The sequence below is a fragment of the Rana temporaria genome, chromosome 3 (genome assembly GCF_905171775.1).
Source record: "Rana temporaria chromosome 3, aRanTem1.1, whole genome shotgun sequence".
NCBI classification, from domain to species: Eukaryota; Metazoa; Chordata; class Amphibia; order Anura; family Ranidae; genus Rana; species Rana temporaria.
Genome location: NC_053491.1, coordinates 181,550,014 through 181,573,875, shown reverse-complemented (window position 1 = coordinate 181,573,875; position 23,862 = coordinate 181,550,014). Strand labels below are relative to the sequence as shown.

General features: G+C 41.9%; 1 protein-coding gene across 3 annotated transcripts in view; it reads right to left on the bottom strand.

The window, feature by feature from the left end:
- Nucleotides 1-3,814: 3,814 nt before the first annotated feature.
- The window catches only part of LOC120931937 (monocarboxylate transporter 2-like), a 107,758-nt gene continuing 87,710 nt past the window's right edge, over nucleotides 3,815-23,862 (bottom strand). For all 3 annotated transcript variants that reach the window (XM_040343923.1, XM_040343925.1, XM_040343924.1), the window contains exons 3-5: nucleotides 19,531-19,674; nucleotides 9,451-10,227; nucleotides 3,815-5,272 (exon numbers count right to left, since the gene is read on the bottom strand). In XM_040343923.1, coding sequence (XP_040199857.1) covers nucleotides 5,019-5,272; nucleotides 9,451-10,227; nucleotides 19,531-19,674 — 1,175 coding nt within the window. In that variant the 3' untranslated portion in view covers nucleotides 3,815-5,018. The remainder of the gene's footprint in view (nucleotides 5,273-9,450; nucleotides 10,228-19,530; nucleotides 19,675-23,862) is intronic.

Below are 23,862 nucleotides of genomic sequence, written 5' to 3'. Positions count from 1 at the left end.
TGCCCCTACTATTAGAAGGGGCAGCCTTACGCTAAAGACGCCGTACGGAAACTCCGTACCTTGCGTACGCAGGGCCCGCGCAACTTTGTGAATCGGTGTTAGTATGCAATTTGCATACTGTACGCTGATCACAATGGGAGGGCCCCCTAGCGGTCAACGCAAGAATGCAGCCTAAAATCTGCGTGGCATAAGAGCCTTATGCCACGCAGATTTTAGGCTGCAGTCGGCGTAACGAGTTCTCTGAATCAGGAGAACTCGTTACAACGGCGCAAGTCAGCAATTGCGCTGCGTAACTATGGTTACGCAGGCGCAATTGCTACCTGAATCTTGGCCAGTATCACGCTAGTGTTATATATTTTCCTTTTTGGTACTATACCATTGGGAAGTGGGAATCACCTGAATGCTTTTCTGAGAGTTGTGATATATGCTTAAATGGAATTAATACTTGGTAAGGTAATTTGTACTGTACATGGAGAGGTCATTGCACGGATGAACACTGGGTGTTTTATTAAGCACATAGTATTATTAAAATAATGTGAGAACATAAATAGTAATTTTTTAATTTAGCAACTTTTTTGGGGATGTACTACAATACATTTCTTGTTTCTGTTTTTGTTAATGTATGTCTTATTCAATGATTCAATTATTTGATGTAAAAGTCTCAAAGGATGCAGTCCATATCATGCACTATTTTGGAATCAGCCATGTTATCAGCTATTTCAAGCTTAGAAGAGGCTAACTACATATCCCTCACAGGTAGCTGAATATTCTGTAGATGACAGTACTCCGACCGACAATGCTTTCATCTGCTTTTCCATTCAAAAGGTCAAAACCATCTTTGTTAATTCATTATACAGAGTCAGCATTTTTTCCTGGATGGAAAATCTGACTAAAAAAATAGCACACATATCAAATCCGTGTGTGTTCAAATATATTTTCTCACTACTCATTTCTAAATTGCTAAAAAGTTATAATGCTACGTCTGATCATTGGGGAAGAGGAGATTTAGACCCCTTTCACACTGAGGCAGTTTTCAGGCAATTTAGCGCTAGAAATAGCATCTGAAAACTGCCTCCCATTCATTGCAATAAGTGCTTTCACACCTGGGCGGTGTGCTTTCGGGACGTTAGAAAAAGTCCCACAAGCCTTATGCTGTTGCGGTATATTGGGACATATCAGGTATTGTTTATATATGACATAATGTTATATATTAAAATGTTACAGGTTTGTATAAGTACTGAAATGTCCACTTTAAGCCAGTTGCAAAGTCAAATAATTATTATCAAAATCTTCAGACTATTATAATATACTGTATTAACCACTTAAGTCACTGCATATATACTGCGGCAGGGTGGCCCTATTGTGCAAAACAACATACCCGTATGCCGTTTCGTGCACAAGTCACTGAGAGTGTTACAGCAGGGGGGGGGGGGAAGATGCATGGGTTCGGCTGCCACCATTTCCGCCAGCCACCCGCGATTGCTCCTCAGAGAGGCAGATCGGACATATGTCAATGTAAACAAACAGATCCCCGTTCTGCCAGGGAAGTAGAGAGAGATTGTCTGTTCCTAGTTATCAGGAACAACAATCTCTCTCTACTCCCAGTCAGTCCACTCCCCTCACTGTTAGAAACGCCTCCCTAGGACACACTTAACCCCTCGATCGCCCCCTAGTGCTAACCCTTTCCCTGCCAGTGTCATTTATACAGTGATCAGTGGCTATGCTTAGCTCTGATTACTGTAATAATGTCACTGGTCCCAAAAAAGTGTCAAAAGTGTCCTATCTGTCTGCCGCAATGTTGCAGTTCTGTTAAATATTGCTGATCACCGCCATTACTAGTTAAAAAATAAAAATAATAAAAATGCTATACATTTTTTCCCTATTTTGTAGATGCTATAACTTTTGAGCAAAATCAATATGCACTTATTGCGATTTTTTTACCAAAAATATGTAGAAGAATACATATTGGCCTAAATTGATGAAGACATTTTTTTTTTTTTACATTTTGTTTTGGGATATTTATTATAACAAAAAGTAAATAATATATATTTTTTTCAAAATTGACGGCCTTTTTTGGTTAATTGCGCAAAAAAAACGCAGAGGTGATCAAATACCACCAAAATAAATCTATATTTGTGGGAAAAAAGACATCAACTTTGTTTGGGTACAGCATCACACGACCGCACAATTGTCAGTTAAAGCAACGCAGTACCATTTCGCAAAAAATGGCCTGGCCATTAAGGGGGTAAATCCTTGCATTCCTTAAGTGGTTAAACAGGTAAATAGGCATAGCAGTCACAAAGCCACCCAGTGCTCACTTTTGTAATTGGTAGAGTAGACACTCAGATAAAATGGTAATAATACAGGAAGGCGCTGAGATTTCAGCAAATCTATTTTTTAAACATGTTTCAACTCAGCACTATTGCCCCCAGTGCCTTTTGTAAAAAAAAAAAAAAATCTAAAAGAATATACTCAAGAGAGTCTTTCCCCATTGAATAAAAGTGCAACCCCAGGACACTCCCTAAATGTAAAACATATTTACGTTCTATATTTTGCCATATTTGCTTTCATCATTATCACTTAAACACAAATTTAGGGCAAAGTACAGAATCTAATCTCTGTTAATGGTATTTACAAATGAGCTGCGTAATTTCACAGGACCCAGCAACATTTTTACATTATTTGATAATTAGACTTTTTCAATAGTTCTGTGTAATATTATTGACATGAATATTAGAAAAATGTTTAAGAAACAAAGAGCAGCTCCAGGAAAAACGGTGACTCAGACCTTTTTGCATTGTAATCAGTTCAATCATCCCATAGGGCTTTTGAGCCTAGCTTTCTATGACACCTAGGGGGTTAATTTACTAAAAGCAAATACACTGTGCACTTTGCAAAGTGCAGTTGCTCCAGAGCTTAGCAAATGAGGTTAACATTCACTTTGCAAATAATACCCAATCACCTGCAAGGAAATTAAAAAAACAGAATGTTTGCTTGCACATAATTGGATAATGGAAAAGCTTCTGCTCATTTACCAAGCTCAGGAGCAACTGTTCTTGCAGAGTGTAAAGCCCTGTACACACGATCGGTTTGTCTGATGAAAACGGACCGATTTCATCGGAAGAACCGATCGTGTGTGGGCCCCATCGGCTTGTTTTCCATCGGTGTAAAACAATAGAACATGTTTTAAAATCTTCCTATGGATAAAAAAACGATAGAAAAAAACGATCGTCTGTGTGGAAGTCCATCGGTCAAAAATCCACACATGCTCAGAATCAAGTCGACGCATGCTCGGAAGCATTGAACTTAATTTTTCTCAGCACATCGTAGTTTTTTACGTCACCACGTTTGGACACGATCGGATTTTTAACCAATGGTGTGTAGGCAAGACTGATGAAAGTCAGCTTCATCGGATATCCAAAAAAATCCATCGCATTAGATTCCATCAGATATCTGATCGTGTGTACAGAGCTTAACTGCACTTTGTAATGTGCACAGTCTAATTGCCATAAGTAACTCTACCACCTAGTGCAGGGGTCTCCAAACTTTATAAACAAATGGCCAGTTTATTGTTCTTCAGACTTTAGGGGGTCGGCAAGTGGCCAGTAGTAGTGGAAATTTTCCTGCCATCAGTTTATTTTTGTAAGCTGTAAAGGGGCATACAATTTATGAAGGTCCTGTCCTAAATTAGCATAGCTTGGCTTTTCTGGGTTTGATTTCGGCATGGTAGAAGTATTGTAACCATTTATTTTGAAAATAAAAATAGTGCACTAATAAAGGAAAATGTTTCATGGTGAAATATATATATACCGTATATCATTAACTGAAATGCTTTAGAATAATAATTTGAATACCTCAATTATCTCTTTATGATTAAAAATGCATTTTAACTTTTTTGCATATTGGGAACAAATTAGTGAACTATAAACTTTGTTTTGAAGCCCATTAACATTTTATACATCATTTTGGTGCGTTGTGTTAAACTAGTCCATTTGTATTTAATGGGCACATAATGCACATCCCCAGACCAAGAACACATCAGACTTTTTTCAACAAATTTGTTTGTGCATGCTCATTTGAGTGCCTTAAAAAATGAATGGCAACCAACCCATACGTAGTGCATAAGAAATGTGTTAATATACTGCATATAAATGCACGTGAAAACATACTGCATTGGTCTACATTTGTAAAAAAAAAAAAGGCTTTGTAATGGGTCAGTGGGTACTCAAAGTTTTTTTTGTAATTAAAAACAACAAAAAAATAAAAATAATATCATGCAATGTAAAAAAAAAATCATTACACTGTCAGGCACTTATGACAATATGTTGTAGAATGCAGTGGAATATTTGACATAAGAAGTACACTACCTTCTTAAACCTCATATTAGGTTGTGATGTCGTGTATTTTGCAACTTCAGAGAGCCAAAATTTTAAACTTTAAAGCACAGTGATAGGGAAGTTCGGCCCCCTACTGAAAAGCATGAGGGGTATTTAAAAGGTAGTGAATATGACTTTCACTATATATTCACTGCAAGTGATTCTTCCTAGTGCATGTGTTTAAATTAAAAGGAATGATTAATCACTTGTCACATTCACTGCTTTATATACAACAGGGATATGCAATTAGCGGACCTCCAGCTGTTGCAAAACTACAAGTCCCATCATGCCTCTGCCTCTGGGTATCATGCTTTCGGCTGTCAGAGTTTTGCTATGCCTCATGGGACTTGTAGTTCTGCAACAGCTGGAGGTCCGCTAATTGCATACCCTGATATACTGTATATGTCCCAATGTGTTAAAGCATGGTATTATTCAGTGTGATTTTTTTTTTGTTTTTTGTTCTTTTTTTTTTTTTTTTTACAAAATGCAAAAATAAAAGTTCCCATCTGACCTTGTCTCAACATTTTCAAATGTAATTTACAAGTCTTTACATCATAATGCTCACAGTACCGTTTTCGGACTTCTGTATAATACTTGCATATCACTGGTTTTTAAAATATTAACAATAAATACAAGTTCGGATTATATATTAGTTTCTCGTTCAGATGAATTTGTCTGTGTGTTAGATTGCTTTTTGACTACATCAACTGAGTTTGGTGCGTTCAAAGGTTCAGCCTCTTTTTCTGCATTTTGTGCCTTGTTAGCCAGCTTTTCCTTTGCAAGTAATCTGTAATTGATAGCATTCCCAATGAACAAATAGATACTTGCTACAATTACAATAATGCCGCATACAAAGTACATGTATTTGTAGCTTCCGGTTACGTCCACTAAATAGCCTAAAAAAAGAAAAGAAAAAAAAAAAGTAAGTTTTGTGACCCCCATCTATAAAATGCATACATATTCTACAGTATTTTATTTTCATTTACAAGTTATGTTGGTTTCTCGCATTTTGGCATTTTCATAAGTAGATGGAAAAATATAAAGATTAAAAAAAAAGAATAATATTGAGAGGATGTCCACAGAAGCTTCTACTTCTTTAAGTGGTACATAACAGAAACACACAGAATGCAGTAACAAAAAAGAGAGATGTATGGGCTGTATCTGCACAGAGAGATTGCAGCTGTTCTATTAGTCCCTTATGAATGTTACGGCTGCAAAACTCCTATCAAAAAAGAGGTTAGGGTTTAGTGGAAAGGTTGCAGTAAATCATGATTTCATAACTTGAGCCATTTAGGGGAAGATTCACATAGATTTAGAAAGGCGCAGCGTATCAGAGAAATTTCCCGCCGTGCTTTGCACGAAATGACGTCGCAACGACATCATTTTTTGAACTTAGACGTGACTTACGTCCATCCCTATTCACGGACGACTTACGCAAAAAAAAAAATTAAAAATTTGACGCGGGAACGACGGCCATACTTTAACATGGCAAATCTATCTATACGCCACAAAATATCAGCTTTAACTATACGCCGGAAAAAGCCGACTAGAGACGACGTAAGAGAATGCGACGACCGCGCGTACGTTCGTGGATCGTCGGAAAAAGTTAATTTGCATACCCGACGCGGAAAACAACGCAAACTCCACCCAGCGGACGCCGAAGTATTGCATCTGTGATCCGAAGGCGTACGAAGCCGCACGCCTGTCGGATCGAACCCAGATGCCGTCGTATCTTGGTTTGAGGATTCAAACTAAAGATACGATGCGGGAAATTTGAAAGTACGCCGGCGTATCAGTAGATACGCTGGCGTACTTGCTCTGTGAATCTGCCCCTTAGGAACTATTTCTAAAGTGCCAAATTAGATGGCTCCATTAACAGCTCTTGGCTGTCAGTAAGGTCCCGTACACACGTCCGAGGAACTCGACGGGCAAAACACATTGTTTTGCTCGTCAAGTTCCTTGTGAAGCCGCCGAGGATCTTGACGAGCCAAGTTTCCCCATAGACTAACGAGGAAATAGAGAACATGTTCTCTATTTGGCCCGACGAGATCCTCGTCGGTTTCCTCGGCCGAAAGTGTACACACGGCCGGGTTTCTCGGCAAAATACAGCTCCGATCGAATTTCTGGCTGAATTCTGCCGGGGAAACTCGGTCGTGTGTACGGGGCCTAAGTCATTGTAAGGAAACCAACATGCAGGAAGCACTGTTAACACATCACACCTTAAGCAAATACACAATTTGTTGCATTCATATATCTATCATTGTGTATAGCTGGAAACCTTTTTTTCCTGACCCACCCCACGTCAGCACACAATGAGCTCACAGGACCACTTTTCATAGCTAAAGAAAAGACAGTCCCTCCCCCACTGAAGTGTTCTTTTCTTTTGGACAGGCTCCAGGCCACCTGTGGATTGCATATGGTAAGTACTTTGTTTGCTGCAAGGAAATCCCCCGCCGAACCTACCCTTCCATGTTCAGCCTCTCATGGAGTTGGAAGACCCTGAATGTTGGATGGTAATCCCTCCTAAAAACTGCAAGTCCATTGTGCCAGGCCATGGGCAATGTTCCTTAGGTAGCACAAATACTCCACAGGTGTGGTATTACTAAGCTCTGCAATGTTACCATTAGGGTTTTTCTTGTCTTGTATAGGCAGCGTACCGCACTGCTCTCCTGGCTTTGTCTTCAGTCTGAGAGCGGAGGTTGATGATGACACAGAGGGCAGGGAGACGTCGGACCTGGGGTTATGATGATCAGTCACCGAGCAGCAACGTAAACAGTCTTGGAACAGGCAGAGGAACTGAGAGGAACTGATTTTTCTCCCTCTTTCTGCAGTCCTGACAGTTTTCTCCTGTGAGGTAAAGACTTGTTGCTGTTTGCACTCCTGCTGTGCTGTGTTCCCAGGGGGTTAGACAGTCTGACTGTTTTTTGTTTTAGATTCTGTGTATCATGCCTGCCTTTGGGAGGCTGCCTGACCTCACCTGCTGCTTCTTCTTCTGAAGAAAGTGGATGAAAGTAGATGTTTTTCTTGGTGAAATTGTTTTAATTTTTTATCCTTATTTTTTTGCATGAGCTCACCACACCTGTCAGTGGCACAGAAGATTAGCAAAAGGTAGGAGGGGGCGGGGTTGGTAGTAAACTAACAGGAAAAGCAGTTAACGCCATCCTAATCTATGAAGGACCTTGGAGTGGTTTTCTAAAACTGCAAAATTTGCAAAATGAAATTTGTGTGCGAAGAGTCATGGAGACAGCATTTGTGTCAGTGAGGGAATGCATTGTCCCCATTGAGACATTTTACAGCAGCCATTCCAGGGGTCTCTTCAATTTGCCTTTCTCAGTCATTAAGATGGAATGACTATAGATCAGAAGGTCTTTGTGCCTGCACAAATTAGCAAAAACTGGAGTTTTTTGGACACCAGTGTGCCTCTTTTGTGGCGTGCCTCGCAGACCAGGAAATGGAATAGTTCTGACATCGGATGCCAGTCTGCCTCCAGTCTGAGGAGACACGTGCAAAGCCATTGGAGCCTGGTGGAATGCAGATGCTCTGACTATCTTTAATGAAAAAATTCTAGCATTTCAAGCCTTTTAGTATCTTCCTCCATTGCAGGCCGCAATCCATATACGACCACCAAGCAAATTCGTGTTCCCTTCACAGGACTTAGGCTTGGTTCTGAAAGCACTAGTAGAGAAATCCCTTGCTCCAATAGCTTAATTTCCATTGTGGTTCCTAGTGCTAAAACTATTTCCTCTGACAGCAGTTGCTTCAGACAGAAGGTTGTTGGAGGTTGCTGCACTTTCCTGCAAGGAGAGGGAAGGGGAGGCAGGAGATATAATCTGACGGTGCTCATGGGGGGGGTAATGTATGTATGTTTTTGTATACTTTCTTTGGTATTGTTATTTGTTTATGTCTTTTTCTTTTTTTGTGTATGTAATTTGTCATAATAAAGAAAAGAAGCAATTATAAAAAAAATATATTTTGTGGCTGCAAATATGACCTGCAGGTTTTTAATATTCGCCTGCCATTAAAGTCAATGGGGCCTGCCGCGAACTTGCGGTTCGTGGACATTTGCGAAAGTTTGCGGTTAGCATTCGCGAACCGCCCCGACGGATGTTCGTCTATCACTAATGGTAAGTAATAATGCCTGTTTAGCAGCCCATAGACTAAATGAGCATTTAAAGCTGCATTCCAAGAATTCAGCTCCTTTGTAAAAATATAAGGCACACTATGAATTAAATTCAATGAGGTGCATGTCATCTCCTGAAATTCTCTATATTATTTATACCTCATAGGTTTATAGTACTCCCAGAAGTCAGCTGTCACTGTATTTCCAGGAACCTAAATGCTAATCCTTCAGGTCTCAGCATCTTCAACAGTAAATATTAAAACCGTGGTTTTAATATTTAGATGTATAGTACAGTGTGTTAATATTTCTCTTGAATCTTCTCTGTTTATTTCTAAACTAATAAAGATTTTGTCGTTTTGATACAGATGTATAACTTTTATACAATTGAAACCAAGAAGCTTGCGAAATGTACCCACTTTTTGAACTTGGGCGTCTGTCCAGTGTTCACCTATGCTATTGAAGGAATGTTGCAATACAGAATATTTACAAAAATGCTTAGTTGCTAAGTATAACAATATCTAGAAACTATCTAGCCTCTCTCTCAACCAGAGTATATATTTGTTTCTATAGTCACAGATACAGGTAGAAGGATGAATTGGTGATTGATGTGGCAATTTGTAATGACAAAGAAGCAATGGGGCTGTTAAACTTGACTGGTGCTTGTTGGAAGGGTAGTGGTTTGAAAAAGATTGGTCAATTACTCTCCTCAATCACTTTCTCAGTATAGAGAAATCCACAAATTTGAACCTAACCACTGCATTTGCTGCAATTGCTCCAACATGGCTACCCAATTCTTTAAAATGTTATTTAATGATATAAAAATCCCCTTGAAAGGTAGGAAAAACCAACAATGAGGATTAAAGTAGCACAAATTAGAATAATATGCAGATTTGGATATTGTGAATTATTATACTATGAAAACATTTTAAAAAAAGAAAAAGGGAAATTTCTTACCGCCCAATGGAGGTCCAATTAATACTGGGCAACATTCCACAATGGTCACAAGTCCAACAGCACTGGAGAATCTTGCTGCTCCAACAATATCCATTAGTGTTTCAAAGAGAACGCTGCTTACCATACCAAAGGCAAAGCCAAAGAATATTGCATATATCACTAATCCCATGTAATCGTTAGCAAAGGGGCACAGTACATGGCATATACCATTATATAAAATTGCAAAACTGAAAAAGTATTGTATCCTTGGACGGACATATTTAGAGTTTGCAACCATTCCCATTGTAGGTCTTGCTACCATGTCTACAAAAGCCAATATAGATAGTAAAAAAGCAGACGAATACTCATCTATTCCCATATGCTTGGCATATGGTGCCAGGAAAACAATTGGGGCAAAGAAGCCCAAGAACATAATGACATTCCCGGATAAATAAATAAGAAATCCTCTGTGTTTAAAAAGTGATAAATCTAAATATTTGTTAATATTCTGACATGCTGTCAACTTCTCTGCTGTCTCTGTGTCTTTTTGTACAGGTTTAGGTCCAATAGGTCTCATGAGAGACCCAGCCACACAGCAATTTAACAGGAGTCCGCCTAGCACTAAAAAACTTCCTCTCCATCCTAATTTATTGAAAAGAAACTGATTTAGAGGTGCTAAAGTACTTAAAAATACTGGGCTTCCTGCCATGGCCAGTCCATTTGCAATAGGCCGTTTTTTGAAGAAGTATTTTCCAATAATTGTTAAAGAAGGCTGAAGATTAAATGCTAATCCGAAACCTACAACAGAAAAAAAAAACGTAGTCAATCAGAATTGCATTATTACCAAACGCAAAGCAATGCCAAGTTACAAGTCAATTTGTTAGTTGTGAATATTGGCTTTTTTTCTAGTTAGAATGGAGGTAGAGTGTTATTTCACATTGTTTTACTTATATATCTTTGTATTGTTCTTTTCAAAGTTTAGTAATCAATAGTAATGTATTTTTTGTATTAAAGGTGCAATTATTGCACATTACTTTGACCATTATTTTTGCCCAACATGTTCAAAATTACATTCTTTTAAAGTTCAGATGCATTTTACTATTTTAGATATATGTGAAAAAAATATATGATCCTTATCCCTAAAACTTTTCACCTTCACAACAGTTAACCTGTCTTTCCCACTTATATACACTTACAATTTAAATAAGGTTTTAGGATATTCAATAAAACTGAAATATTGCCTTTACCCACCCTGAAAAAGAACACCTAATCTGCCCTAACATTTATCAATAGATTAACCTCCCTGGCGGTATGATTCTTTATGGTTTTAGGTGCTGAAAGCAGTACAATTATTTTGCATGAAAATTTGGCGTTTTATATTGTAGGCCTGTAATTCTTAGAAATAACTCACTTAAATCTGACCAGACAGGAGACTAGTAGACATCCCGGTTAAGATAAAGTTTGAAACACAAAATCATAAATTATAATATAATATATAACTATAAATAATTATAACAAATAATAATGTAATTATAATAAAAATTATTCAATAATGTAATCAAATCAAAAACACTGACATTTTCAGCGGGGAGGCATCGCAAGATCCAGGGACAAGGTAAGTAAACTCTGCCTTCCCGAGTCTGACTCGGTGATACCGCTTATGGTACAGGATTTCCACCCCGAGCGGGAATACCGCCAGGGAGGTTAAACAAATTATTATTTAAAATTACCAACTAAAAAAATACCCCTAAATCTTAATATTAACTCTTGACACTAAAATGTACCGCCTAATCCTGAGCCTGACATTTCTAGTTAAAGAACCCATTTGCAGAAAAAATCTATTTGATATATTCCTAATTTTATATATATATATATATATATATATATATATATATATATATATATATATATATATATATATACACACACACACACATTACAGTGACAGTTAGGCCTGTAATTATAAATATATATATATATATATATATATACACACACACATTTATATACACTGAGCAAAATTTTAAACACAACACTTTTGTATAAGCTGAACACAAAGCTCTACACCTTTTTCTATGTACACAAAAGGCCTATTTCTCTAAAATGTTGTTCACAAATCTGTCTAAATCTGTGTTAGTGAGCACTTCTCCTTTGCCAAGATAATCTAGCCACCTCACATGTGTGGCATATCAAGATGCTGATTAGACAGCATGATTATTGAACAGATGTGCCTTAGTCTGGCCACAATAAAAGGCCACTCTAAAATATGCAATTTTATCACACAGCACAATGCCACAGATGTCGCATGTTTTGAGGGAGTGTGCAATTGGCATGCTGACTGCAGGAATGTCCACCAGAGCTGTTGCCCTTGAATCATATGCTCATTTTTCTACCATAAGCCGTCTCAACCGCAGACCACGTGTAACCACACACGCCCAAGACCTCCACATCCAGCATCTTCACCTCCAAGGTTGTTTGAGACCAGCCACCCAGACAGCTGCTGCAACAATCGGTTTGCATAACCAAAGAGTTTCTGCACAAACTGTCAGAAACCATCTCAGGAAAGCTCATCTGCATGCTTGTCGTCCTCATCGGCGTCTCGACCTGACTGCAGTTTGTCGTTGTAACCGACTTGAGTGGGAAAATGCTCACATTCAATGGTGTCTGGCACTTTGGAGAGGTGTTCTCTTCACGGATGAATCCCAATTTTCACTGTACAGGGAAGATGGCAGACAGCGTGTATGGCATTGTCTGGGTGAGCGGTTAGATGATGTCAACGTTGTGGATCGAGTGGCCCATGGTGGCGGTGGCATTATGGTATGGGCAGGCATATGCTATGGACAACGAACACAGGTGCATTTTATTGATGACATTTTGAAAGCACAGAGATACCGTGACGAGATCCTGAGGCCCATTGTTGTGCCATTCATCCATGGCCATGACCTCACGTTGCAGCATGATGATGCACGGCTCCATGTTGCAAGGATCTGTACACTTTGTGGTTCTTGCATAGCTAGCGTACTCACCGGACATGTCACCCATCGAGCACGTTTGGGATGCTCCAGATTGACGTACATGACAGCGTGTTCCAGTTCCTGCCAATATCCAGCAACTTCACACAGCCATTGAAGAGGAATGGACCAACATTCCACAGGCCACAATCAACAACCTGATAAACTATATGCGAAGGAGATATGCTGCATTGTGTGAGGCAAATGGTGGTCACACCAGATACTGACTGGTTTTCGGACACCCCCCGACCTCAATACAGTAAAACTGCACATTTTAGAGTGGCCTTTTATTGTGGTCAGTCCAAGGCACACCTGTGCAATAATCATGCTGTCTAATCTGCATCTTCATATGCCACACCTGTGAGGTGGATGGATTATCTCGGCAAAGGAGAAGTGCTCACTAACACTGATTTAGACAGATTTGTGAACAGTATTTGAGAGAAATAGGCCTTTTGTGTACATAGAAAAAGTCGTAGGTCTTTGCATTCAGCTCATGATAAATAGGGGCAAACACAAAAGTGTTGCGTTTATAATTTTCTCAGTGTACATTACAGAGTTGCCTTTTATGGCACAGGGCTCGAAAGGAACGGCACCCATGGCCGTTTCTTTAGAGTGCATGCGCCAGTGATGTTCCTGGCTGCATATAATGTAAATATCTCCTAAACAGTACACATTTAGGAGATATTTATACTACCTATAGGTAAGCCTTTTTATAGGTATACAGGGGCAAATCCACAAAAGAGATACTCCGGCGTAAGCCGTCGTATCTCTGGTTCTAACTTTGGAACTGATCCTCAGAAGCAGTTTTCCTAAGTTAGGCAGAAGATCCGACATCTGTAAGGGACTTACACTGCCGGATCTTAGGATGCAGTACCGCATCCGCCACTGGGGGCATTTCGAGTCGAAATGCCTCTGTTAGTATGCAAATTAGCACTTAGGGCGATCCTCAAAGCTTTTGTACCTAGTTTTTTCGCCGTAAGTGTTAGTTTGCCTGGTGTAAAACTAGGGCTGCTTTTACAAAGTGTAAAGTTAGTCACACCTTGTAAAGGCCCATTCAAGCGACGGCATTTGGTATGCATTCCCGAGGGAGAACTCCATGCCAATTTTCAATGAAAAAAACGGCATGGGTTCCCCCTCAGGAGCATACCAGGCCCTTAGGTCTGTTATGGGTTGTAAGGAGACCCCCCTCCGCCGCAAAATTGACGTAGGGGGTCCCCCTACAATCCATACCAGACCCGTATCCAAAGCACGCTACCCGGCCAGCCAGGAAGGGAGTGGGGACGAGCGAGCGCCCCCCCCCTCCTGAGCCGTGCCAGGCCGCATGCCCTCAACATGGGGGGGTTGGGTGCTCTGGGGCAGGGGGGCGCACTGCGGGCCCCCCCACCCCAGAGCACCCTGTCCCCATGTTGATGAGGACAGGACCTCTTCCCGACAACCCTTGCCATTGGTTGTCGGGGTCTGCGGGCGGAGGCTTATCGGAATCTGGGAGTCCCCTTTAATAAGGGGGCCCCCAGATACCGGCCCCCCACCCTAAGTGAATGGATATGGGGTACATCGTACCCCTATCCATTCACCTGTAGGCAAAAAGTAAAAGTTAATAAACACACAACACAAGGCTTTTTAAAATATTTTATTATTCTGCTCCGGACGCCCCCCCTGTCTTCGTTATTAGCTCAATTACCAGGGGGGGCTTCTTCTTCCACTCTCCGGGGGTCTTCTCCGCTCTCCGGGGGGGGTTTCTTCTTCCGCTCTCCGGGGGGGGCTTCTCCGGACTCCGGGGGGCTTCTTCCATCTTCTCCCCTCTTCCGCTCTTGACTCGGCGAACCCCGGTTCTTCTGCAGCTCTCCGGTGCCTTCTTCTTCAGCGCTGGCTGCCTGCTATGTTTGTGTGTTAGCTCGATTTCAAACAGGCAGCCGGCGCGGTCTTCTGTGACGTCAGGGTCTTCTGGTCTTCTGTTCTTCCTATGTTGCCTCGTCGCCTCTTGTCGCTGTAATGATGGAAGCGCGCCTTGCATCACATTTATATAGGCATCGCCGTCCCATCATGCTCCGGCAGGTACCCACGTGGTGGGTGCCTACCCACGTGCACCCACCACGTGGGTACCTACCGGAGCATGATGGGACGGTGATGGCTATATAAATGTGATGCAAGGCGCGCTTCCATCATTACAGCGACAACAGGCGACGAGGCAACATCGGAAGAGGGGAGAAGACCAGAAGACCCTGACGCCACAGAAGACCGCGCCGGCTGCCTGTTTGAAATCGAGCTAACACACAAACATAGCAGGCAGCCAGCGCTGAAGAAGAAGGCACCGGAGAGCTGCAGAAGAACCGGGGTTCGCCGAGTCAAGAGCGGAAGAGGGGAGAAGATGGAAGAAGCCCCCCGGAGTCCGGAGAAGCCCCCCCCGGAGAGCGGAAGAAGAAACCCCCCCCGGAGAGCGGAGAAGACCCCCGGAGAGTGGAAGAAGAAGCCCCCCCTGGTAATTGAGCTAATAACGAAGACAGGGGGGGCGTCCGGAGCAGAATAATAAAATATTTTAAAAAGCCTTGTGTTGTGTGTTTATTAACTTTTACTTTTTGCCTACAGGTGAATGGATAGGGGTACGATGTACCCCATATCCATTCACTTAGGGTGGGGGGCCGGTATCTGGGGGCCCCCTTATTAAAGGGGACTCCCAGATTCCGATAAGCCTCCGCCCGCAGACCCCGACAACCAATGGCAAGGGTTGTCGGGAAGAGGTCCTGTCCTCATCAACATGGGGACAGGGTGCTCTGGGGTGGGGGGGCCCGCAGTGCGCCCCCCTGCCCCAGAGCACCCAACCCCCCCATGTTGAGGGCATGCGGCCTGGCACGGCTCAGGAGGGGGGGGGGCGCTCGCTCGTCCCCACTCCCTTCCTGGCTGGCCGGGTAGCGTGCTTTGGATACGGGTCTGGTATGGATTGTAGGGGGACCCCCTACGTCAATTTTGCGGCGGAGGGGGGTCTCCTTACAACCCATAACAGACCTAAGGGCCTGGTATGCTCCTGAGGGGGAACCCATGCCGTTTTTTTCATTGAAAATTGGCATGGAGTTCTCCCTCAGGAATGCATGCCGAGCGACGCTGTCATTTTTTTTTATAATTATTTGTTTTCCCGGCGCGTCTTTTTTTCACCCGTCGTAACTTTAGTGTCCCGTCGCAATCCACAAAGCCGCCCGGCGTCAATTACGTTCGCGCGATGCACGTCGGGAAAATGACGTCACGCGCATGCGCAGTACGGCCGGCGCGGGAGCGCGCCTCATTTAAATTGTAAACGCCCCCCGGAGAGGAGGAACGCCTTACGACGGCGGCACTTAACTTACACTGCTTGAAATTTTTACGTAAGTGCTTTGAGGATCAGGCACTTAGGTAAAAACTTTAAGTCAGTGTAACTTAACTGCTGAAAGTTAAGTTACGCCGCCTGGCTGAGGATTTGGCCCACAGTATATAAGTGTCAGCAGAGGAAGTTTACTTCCTTTTTAAGCATAAACCCATGTGAGGGCCATGTTTTGCCTACATATGAGTGAAGCCATTCCTATTCATATCAATTGGGACACAGAGGCTACATGGACACAACTGCAGCTCTCACTCAAGTTTTGTTATAAAGAGAGAGCTCATTCTTTAGGAGTGGACGTATTTAAAAAGCTCTCCAAATAGGACACTGGAAGATACTAGACACTAAATAGATATAGATGTTTACTAAAGGCAAATAGACTGTTCACTTGGCAAGGGAAGTTGCACTTTGCAATGAAAAGAGCCTAATGAATGAGGTGAAGCTCTGCTGATTTTCATCATCCAATCATGCACAAGCAAAAACGCATTTTTTTTTCCTTGCACAAGGTTTTTTTGCAAATTAAAATTTCGCCACATTCACTCTGGGGCAATTTCTCAAAGTGAACAGCCCTACTTGTCTTTAGCAAATCAGACCCTCATCTTTGTTAGGAATATGCAAAAACATTATAAAAGTTATGTTTTTATGATATAATCTGGAGTTTGTTCACTTATGATTTTGTGAGACTTTAAAATTCTCAGGGGCAGATCCTCAAAGAAATTACGCTGGCGTATCTCCAGATGGCAACTGTACTTTTGTTTTATTAATGTTTTCTTGGTACAGTTTCTCCTATAACGCACAATGAGCCCTGTGGAACGCATTGTCCTGTCCGGTGAAGCGCACGACGCTAGCGTGAGTTTCAAGTATGTGGCGTTCATGCCTACATTGAAATACACGCAGCGCATTTGAAACGAGGCTTGGAACGCGCGAGTGACGTCATGACGCTCGACTGGGGGTCACATGCGTATGACGTCACGATGCTTGTCGGCGCTGGATAGACTGCGTTCGAGCCCCCTCCCTCATTGGAGGGATGGTGGGGCCAACAGGAGGAGGCATTATCCCCATCGGGGGACAGGAGAACAGTACAGTTACTATGATTGGCTATTTACATTCCATCCCCGGATATCCGGGCTATGGAACACAACACCATGACATTATCTCTGATTGGAACGCACGCCGCTACCGTTAGGTGGGGTAAGTGCAAATTTCATACAGGTGGGTGCTATTGAGGATATATAAGTGCAGGGAGGGGAGGGAGTCCAGCTGTACACCCCTGTTGAAGTCTTTATCAGACGAAACCGGTTGGGTACGCTGGTCCTACCACCCCTATCTTTGCACTAATACTGGAATACTCCCGTTCACCCACTCAGGGTGTTGGAGTTGCTGTGCTTGCTATTTTCGTGTGCATTCTATTTTTGGAAAATTTTCTTTTGAATTGTTTTGGACATTTTGGAGTTTTTCTGTCACTGATGTGATTTTTGAAAGTGATTTTATTAAATATTTTATGCACTTTTACACTATGAGGAGTTTTTTTCTTTTCTCCTTTCTACCTCACTGCTGAGAGTGATTGAACAACAATTGTTTTGGCTAATTGGAGTATCTGGAACACCTGGCTGTAGGTGCAATCTGCGCCTATTGGACATCCATCTTGCCAAGGATAATCTACCAGAGGATACCACTTTGACGGTGATCAGATAGGGCAACCGGCCCATACAAGCTCTTAAGATCCCCCCATCGTACGGTGGGTTGGGGATCCACCGGATCTGGTAAGAGTACGTCATTTAATCTATGTCTTTAAATTTATTGGAGCATGTTCCTTGAAGTATACAGATCCATCTAAGTCTACAGAGAAGGAGGATCATATTCACGCCACCGTCAGGGTGGATGGACTCATGATATAATCTCCTTTTGGGACTTTATACTACAGTTATTTTTAACTGTGGTGGCTTAACTGCATTCTACAAGTGCATGAGGTTTCCAATTAATGCATATGATTGGTATATTTTGTCATCCAAATATACTGGGATTATTTGTTGTTCAATATCACTGTCAATATACCAACTTTTGGGCTTCAGGCCAATGCTGTGTGAATACCCACAAATGCACAGAGGTAGTATTATTATTTGGGAATTTTTCATTGTTTTGAAATTTCACCAGCTAAACATAGTGAAGGTGTTTTCTGGTTGCCACTTCTTGGGATACCTGAAGTACACTTATGGTGTTGATTCATCTAAGAACTATAAGTTTATGCCCATGCTGTGTTAATTATTTATTGATTTCTTTCTTTCCTTTTTTTTTTTTTGGTATGAGTCATTGTACCATAGTCACTATTATTATCTTTCACATATAACACTTGATGCTATTTATAGATACTGTGGATAAATATATTTAAATTTATCTTAATCACTTACGGGTCACCCCGTTGTGGTTAATTTGTGCGTCTTCGGTGGAAGAGGTCCACTTGGAGGAACACATTGACCTAGGGTCTCCTGTCCTAGTAGATCCACTCTACAAGTGGGTCTTCCATTTCTTGGCGCTACACTTATTTTTTTGTTCACATTCACAATTTTCCTCGTTGTTGTGTTGGCTGCCTATGCATACATTTTTTTGGGTTTAGCGCAATTTATTTACTATTAGTATCTCTTGATACGCCGCGTAATTTCAAATTTGCTGTGTCGTATCTTTGTTTTGGTATCCACAAAACAAGATACGACGGCATCTGTGTTAGATCCGACAGGCGTACGTCTTCGTACGCCGTCGGATCTTAGATGTAATTTTTCGGCTTCCGCTAGGTGGCGTTCCCGTCGTAATCTGCGGCGAGTATGCAAATTAGCTATTTCCGACGATCCACGAACGTACGACCGGCCGTCACATTTTTTTACGTCGTTTCCGTTCGGCTTTTTCCGGCATATAGTTAAAGCTGCTATATGGTGGCGTACTCAATGTTAAGTATGGCCGTCGTTCCCGGGTCTAATTTTGAAAATGTTACGTTGTTTGCGTAAGTCGTCCGTGAATGGGGCTGGACGCCATTACGTTCACGTTGAAAACAATGACGTCCTTGCGACGTCATTTGGAGCAATGCACCCTGGGAGTTTTTACGGACGGCGCATGCGCAGTTCGTTCGGCGCGGGGACGCGCTTCATTTAAATGAAACACGACCCCTACCCGCCCAATTTGAATTATGCCGCGAGAGATACACTACGCGGCTGTAACTTACGGCGCAAATTCGTTGAGGATTCAAACCAAAGTAAGTTACAGCGGCGTAGCGTATTTGACATCTGCGCCGGGCGCAGCGTATGTATGTGGATCTGCCCCTCAGTGTTTACAGACAGTCTAGTCTTATAAATATAGGACATGGTGTCTTGACTAATTTTAGAGACTAGTTGCAGTATTTTCAGACTATAATATTTTTAGTTAGCCACTGAAAGGTATTATCGTGAAAATGATTTCTGTGTTCTAGACCTGTGTATGAATATTTGCAGGCATTTTTTGATAATTTCTTAATTTCTTAAATTAATTTCTGTAAACAGAAAAAGTTTATTGAATGCCTAATAGTGTTGCATTTACAAGCTAACTATACATTTTAGAAACAAGAAAACAAAACATGCTGTCAGTAGCAGTGTTAGTTGGAGAACTGTAGTAGTAGTAGTAGCAGTAGCAGTAGTAGCAGTACTAAAAGTAAGAGTAGTAGTAACAGCAGCTGCAAGAGAAGCACTAGAATATCAGTGGTATATTAGCACTTACCACCAATGACTCCAACGCAAATGTATAACTGAAGGACACTGGTGCAGAATGAAGCAGCAATCATTCCCGAGGAGCATAGTAATCCTCCTGCCATTACGACTGGACGACTCCCATATTTGTTTACCAGAATACTGCTTATAGGGCCTGTAACAAAAACAGATAATGTAATGTAATTTTTAAATCAAGAATAACTTCACATAAAATCTAAAACTTGTTTGAAGTATTTTTCGCCGTATAAGACGCTCCGGCATATAAGACGCACCCAATTTTAAAGGAGGAAAATCTAGAAAAAAAGATTCTGAACCAAATACTGTAGTAAAATATTTGCCCCCCACTCGTCATGACCATCACACCACCCCCACATTAGTAATAGCCAGTAACATTGCCCCCACATTAGTAATAGCCAGTAACATTGCCCCCACATAGTAATAATAGCCAGTAACAGTGCCCCCACATAGTAATAATAGCCAGTAACATTGCCCCCACATTAGTAATAGCAGCCAGTAACATTGCCCCCACATTAGTAATAGCAGCCAGTAACATTGCCCCCACATTAGTAATAGCAGCCAGTAACATTGCCCCCACATAAGTAATAACAGCCAGTAACATTGCCCCCACATAGTAATAACAGCCAGTAACATTACTCCCACATTAGTAATAGCAGCCAGTAACATTGCCCCCACATAGTAATAGCAGCCAGTAACATTGCCCCCACATAGTAATTATAGCCAGCAACATTGTCCCCACAACTCACTGTTGTTGCAGATGCATGGCAAGATCGCAACGCGCGCTCTGCTATGAATAAACAGATCCACGAGCAGAGCAGTGATGACGTCAGCGCGCCGGGTGTACTAAGATGGCCGACCGCTCCGGAGCTAGGCCAAAGCCGCGGTCTTTCCTAAGGCTGCGGCGGCGGTGCGTTCCGCGGAACGCAGATCGGTCAGGCGAAACCGTGTATTCGCCGAATAAGACGCACCAACTTTCCCCCCCCCAGTTTTGGGGAAGAAAAAGTGCGTCTTATATGGCGAAAAATACGGTACCTTGAATTTGACTTCATATTAGGCTCTTGTACTCCCCAGCATAGTAGAACTAACAGGTCTATAGTATAGTAAAAATACTTTGTTCCCTTTTTAAATATGGGCACCTGTGCCAATCTAGTGTGGTACTATTCCTGTCATTAATGAGTCCCTAAAAATTAGATACAATGGCTTTGAAATTACAGAGCTCAATTATTTTAGGATCCGTGGGTGGATGCCATCTGGTTCAGGTGCTTTATCCACCTTTATTCTGTCTAAATATTTCTGGACCATATCACTTTTGAGCCATTGTGTATTTGGGGCTGTGTCACTACCACCCCCATTATGGACATGAGCTCCCCCATGCTCTTTTGTATACACAGAGCTGAATAAAGTATTTAATAAATTAGCCTTCTCTTTGTCCCCAGTCACCCCCTAGATTATTTTGTAAAGGACCTACATGCTCAGACTTTTTTTTTTAAGTGTATTTTTTTGTGTGCGTGTACTCGAGAGAGGAGCCGGATTGCAGGAGTTGGGAGTAGGCAGGCCTCCCCCAGAGGCAAACTGCCACCTTTCTCCATGCCCCGGGTGGCAATGGCAGGTGTGTGAGGGGGTCCTCCCACACAGCCCGCCCTACCTGCTCCGCTTTGAAGCCCAACGGGGCAGAGGGACTCCCAATAAGGGAGTGAGAGGATTTGCCTGCTCAACCAGCCCCGTTAGTCCTTCGCCTTTTTTTTTTAGAGACCGCGTGGTCAAAGTGCGTGCATGTTAACCCAATTTCGAGTGCGTGTAAGTGTGGTGGTTTTTGTGGGAGGGGGTGGGCTTACCTTGCATAGCACACCCACCAGGAGCCGGGCTGAGACCACCAAACTCAATTCACATGTAGCCGAGACTGGGATCCGAACACCTAGCTGCAGAGGTGAATGGCTTGTCAGCGCAGTGCCAATCGCGTTGAGCCACCGCAGCTCCCTTACATGCTCAGACTTGACCTTTTTACTATTAATATATTTGAATAATTTTTTGGGGTTTGTCTTACTATCCTTTGCAATCTGCCGTTCGTTTTGAATTTTTGCATCCTTGATTTCCTTTTTACATATCCTGTTATATTCTTTGTAACATTTAAATGACACTAGTGTTCCTTCATTTTTATATTTTTTAAAAGCTCTTTTAACTTTGGCCGTGAGTCACATAGGTTTTATTTTCAGCCTTTTAAACTTATTGCCCATGGGAATATACTTTGCAGTGAGTTCACAATAAGTCTTTTTGAAGAATTACCATTTCTGTTCTGTGCCCATTGATGCCAATATTCTCTCCCACTCTAAGTCTGCTACATGTTACATCTGTATTTCGGGTGCAAAGCAGGGAATAAAATCCATTACTTAGTAAAAGCACCAGGCACAGTACACCAAAATACTGGTTAGGCACACATTTAACCCTTTATTCGTCCTAGATCATTAATCCCTTCCCAGCCAGTGTCATTAGTACAGTGGCATATTTTTAGCACTGATCACTGTATTAGTTCTATTGGTTCCCAAAAAGTGTCAAATATGTGAGTAAGTGTCAGATTGTCTGCCTCAATATTGAAGTACCGCTATAAGTTGCTGATCACCGCAATTACTAGAAAAAAATAAAAATAAATTTGTCTGCCTTTTTTTGTTTATAGCGCAAAAAAATGCACTAAAAGAAAGCTCTATTTGTGGGGAAAAAGGACATACAAAAAAAAGGAAAAAGGACTTTAAATGGGACATTGACAAGTAGCATCTATAAGAATAAAAAAGTTTATTTATACAATATTAGGAATAAAACGCTGCATTTCAGATAAGAATTTCCTTCATCAGGGGTACAGACAGGATCATTAGATCAGATAGGGGGAAATCGCGCTAGCGCTAGCCGAGTGAATAAATGAGGAGATCTACAGTAGGCAAATGAGGTTTAAGTCGTGTGTGAAATAAATTAAAGTGCTGCTCAAATCTAAAGCCTCGTACACACGATCAGTCCATCCAATGAGAACGGTCTGAAGGACCGTTGTCATAGGTTAACCGATGAAGCTGACTGATGGTCCGTCGTGCCTACACACCATCAGTTGACCACTTAAGGACCGCCTCCTGCACATATACGTCTGCAGAATGGCACGGCTGGGCACATGTACGTACAGGTACGTCCTGTACTAGTACCCAGCCGTGGGTCACGGGCGCGTACCCGCGGCGCGCCCCCGCGACCTGGTCCGAAGCTCCATGACCGTGACCACGGGACCAGCAAACCCAATCGCCGCTGGGGACCCGCGATCGGTCCCCGGAGCTGAAGAACGGGGAGAGCCATGTGTAAACACGGCTTCCCCGTTCTTCACTGTGGCGGCTGCATCGATCGTGTCATCCCTTTTATAGGGGGACACAATCGATGACCTCACACCTACAGCCACACCCCCCTACAGTTGTAAACACACTTCAGGGAACACATAACCCCATCAGCGCCCCCTTGTGGTTAACTCCTAAACTGCAACTGTCATTTTCACAATAAACAATGCATTTTAAATGCATTTTTTGCTGTGAAAATGACAATGGTCCTAAAAATGTGTCAAAATTGTCCAAAGTGTCCGCCATAATGTCGCAGTCACAAAAAAAAATCGCCATTAGTAGTAAAAAAAATTTTTTTTTATAAAAATGCAATAAAACTATCCCCTATTTTGTAAACGCTATAAATTTTGCGCAAACCAACCGATAATCGCTTATTGCGATTTTTTTTACCAAAAATAGGTAGAACTATACGTATCGGCCTAAACTGAGTAAGACATTTTTTTTTATATATTTTTGGGGGATTTTTATTATTATTATTATTATTTTTTATTATATTTATTATTAAATGTGTCCTAAACGAAAACAAAGTGTAAGTGGAATCTGAAACTGTGTCCACAAAGCTCAATCAAGGATATAAATGTGGATAAAACAACAATTAATGTAGGTGCAAACTGAAGCAATAACTAGAACCAGCTGAAAAGTGACAGGCTCACAAACGAAACAGATGGTTAACAAACCAACCCAGAACAGAAAGAAGAGCCCATAGTGAAGTACATCAGGATAAAAAAATAATAATAAAATAAATATATATGCGCTTACATGCATTAAAAAAATAAAAACCAGCAGGGATTTAAAATTGCAATCAAACAGACAGGTAGACGGACTCACGTCACTTCTGGTTACGTGTGCTGTTCCTGATGCGTGTCATCACGTGACGTGACTTCATCAGAGGATTCCTCTGATGAAGTCACGTGACGTGACGACATGCGTCAGGAACAGCACACGTGACCGGAAGTGGCTAA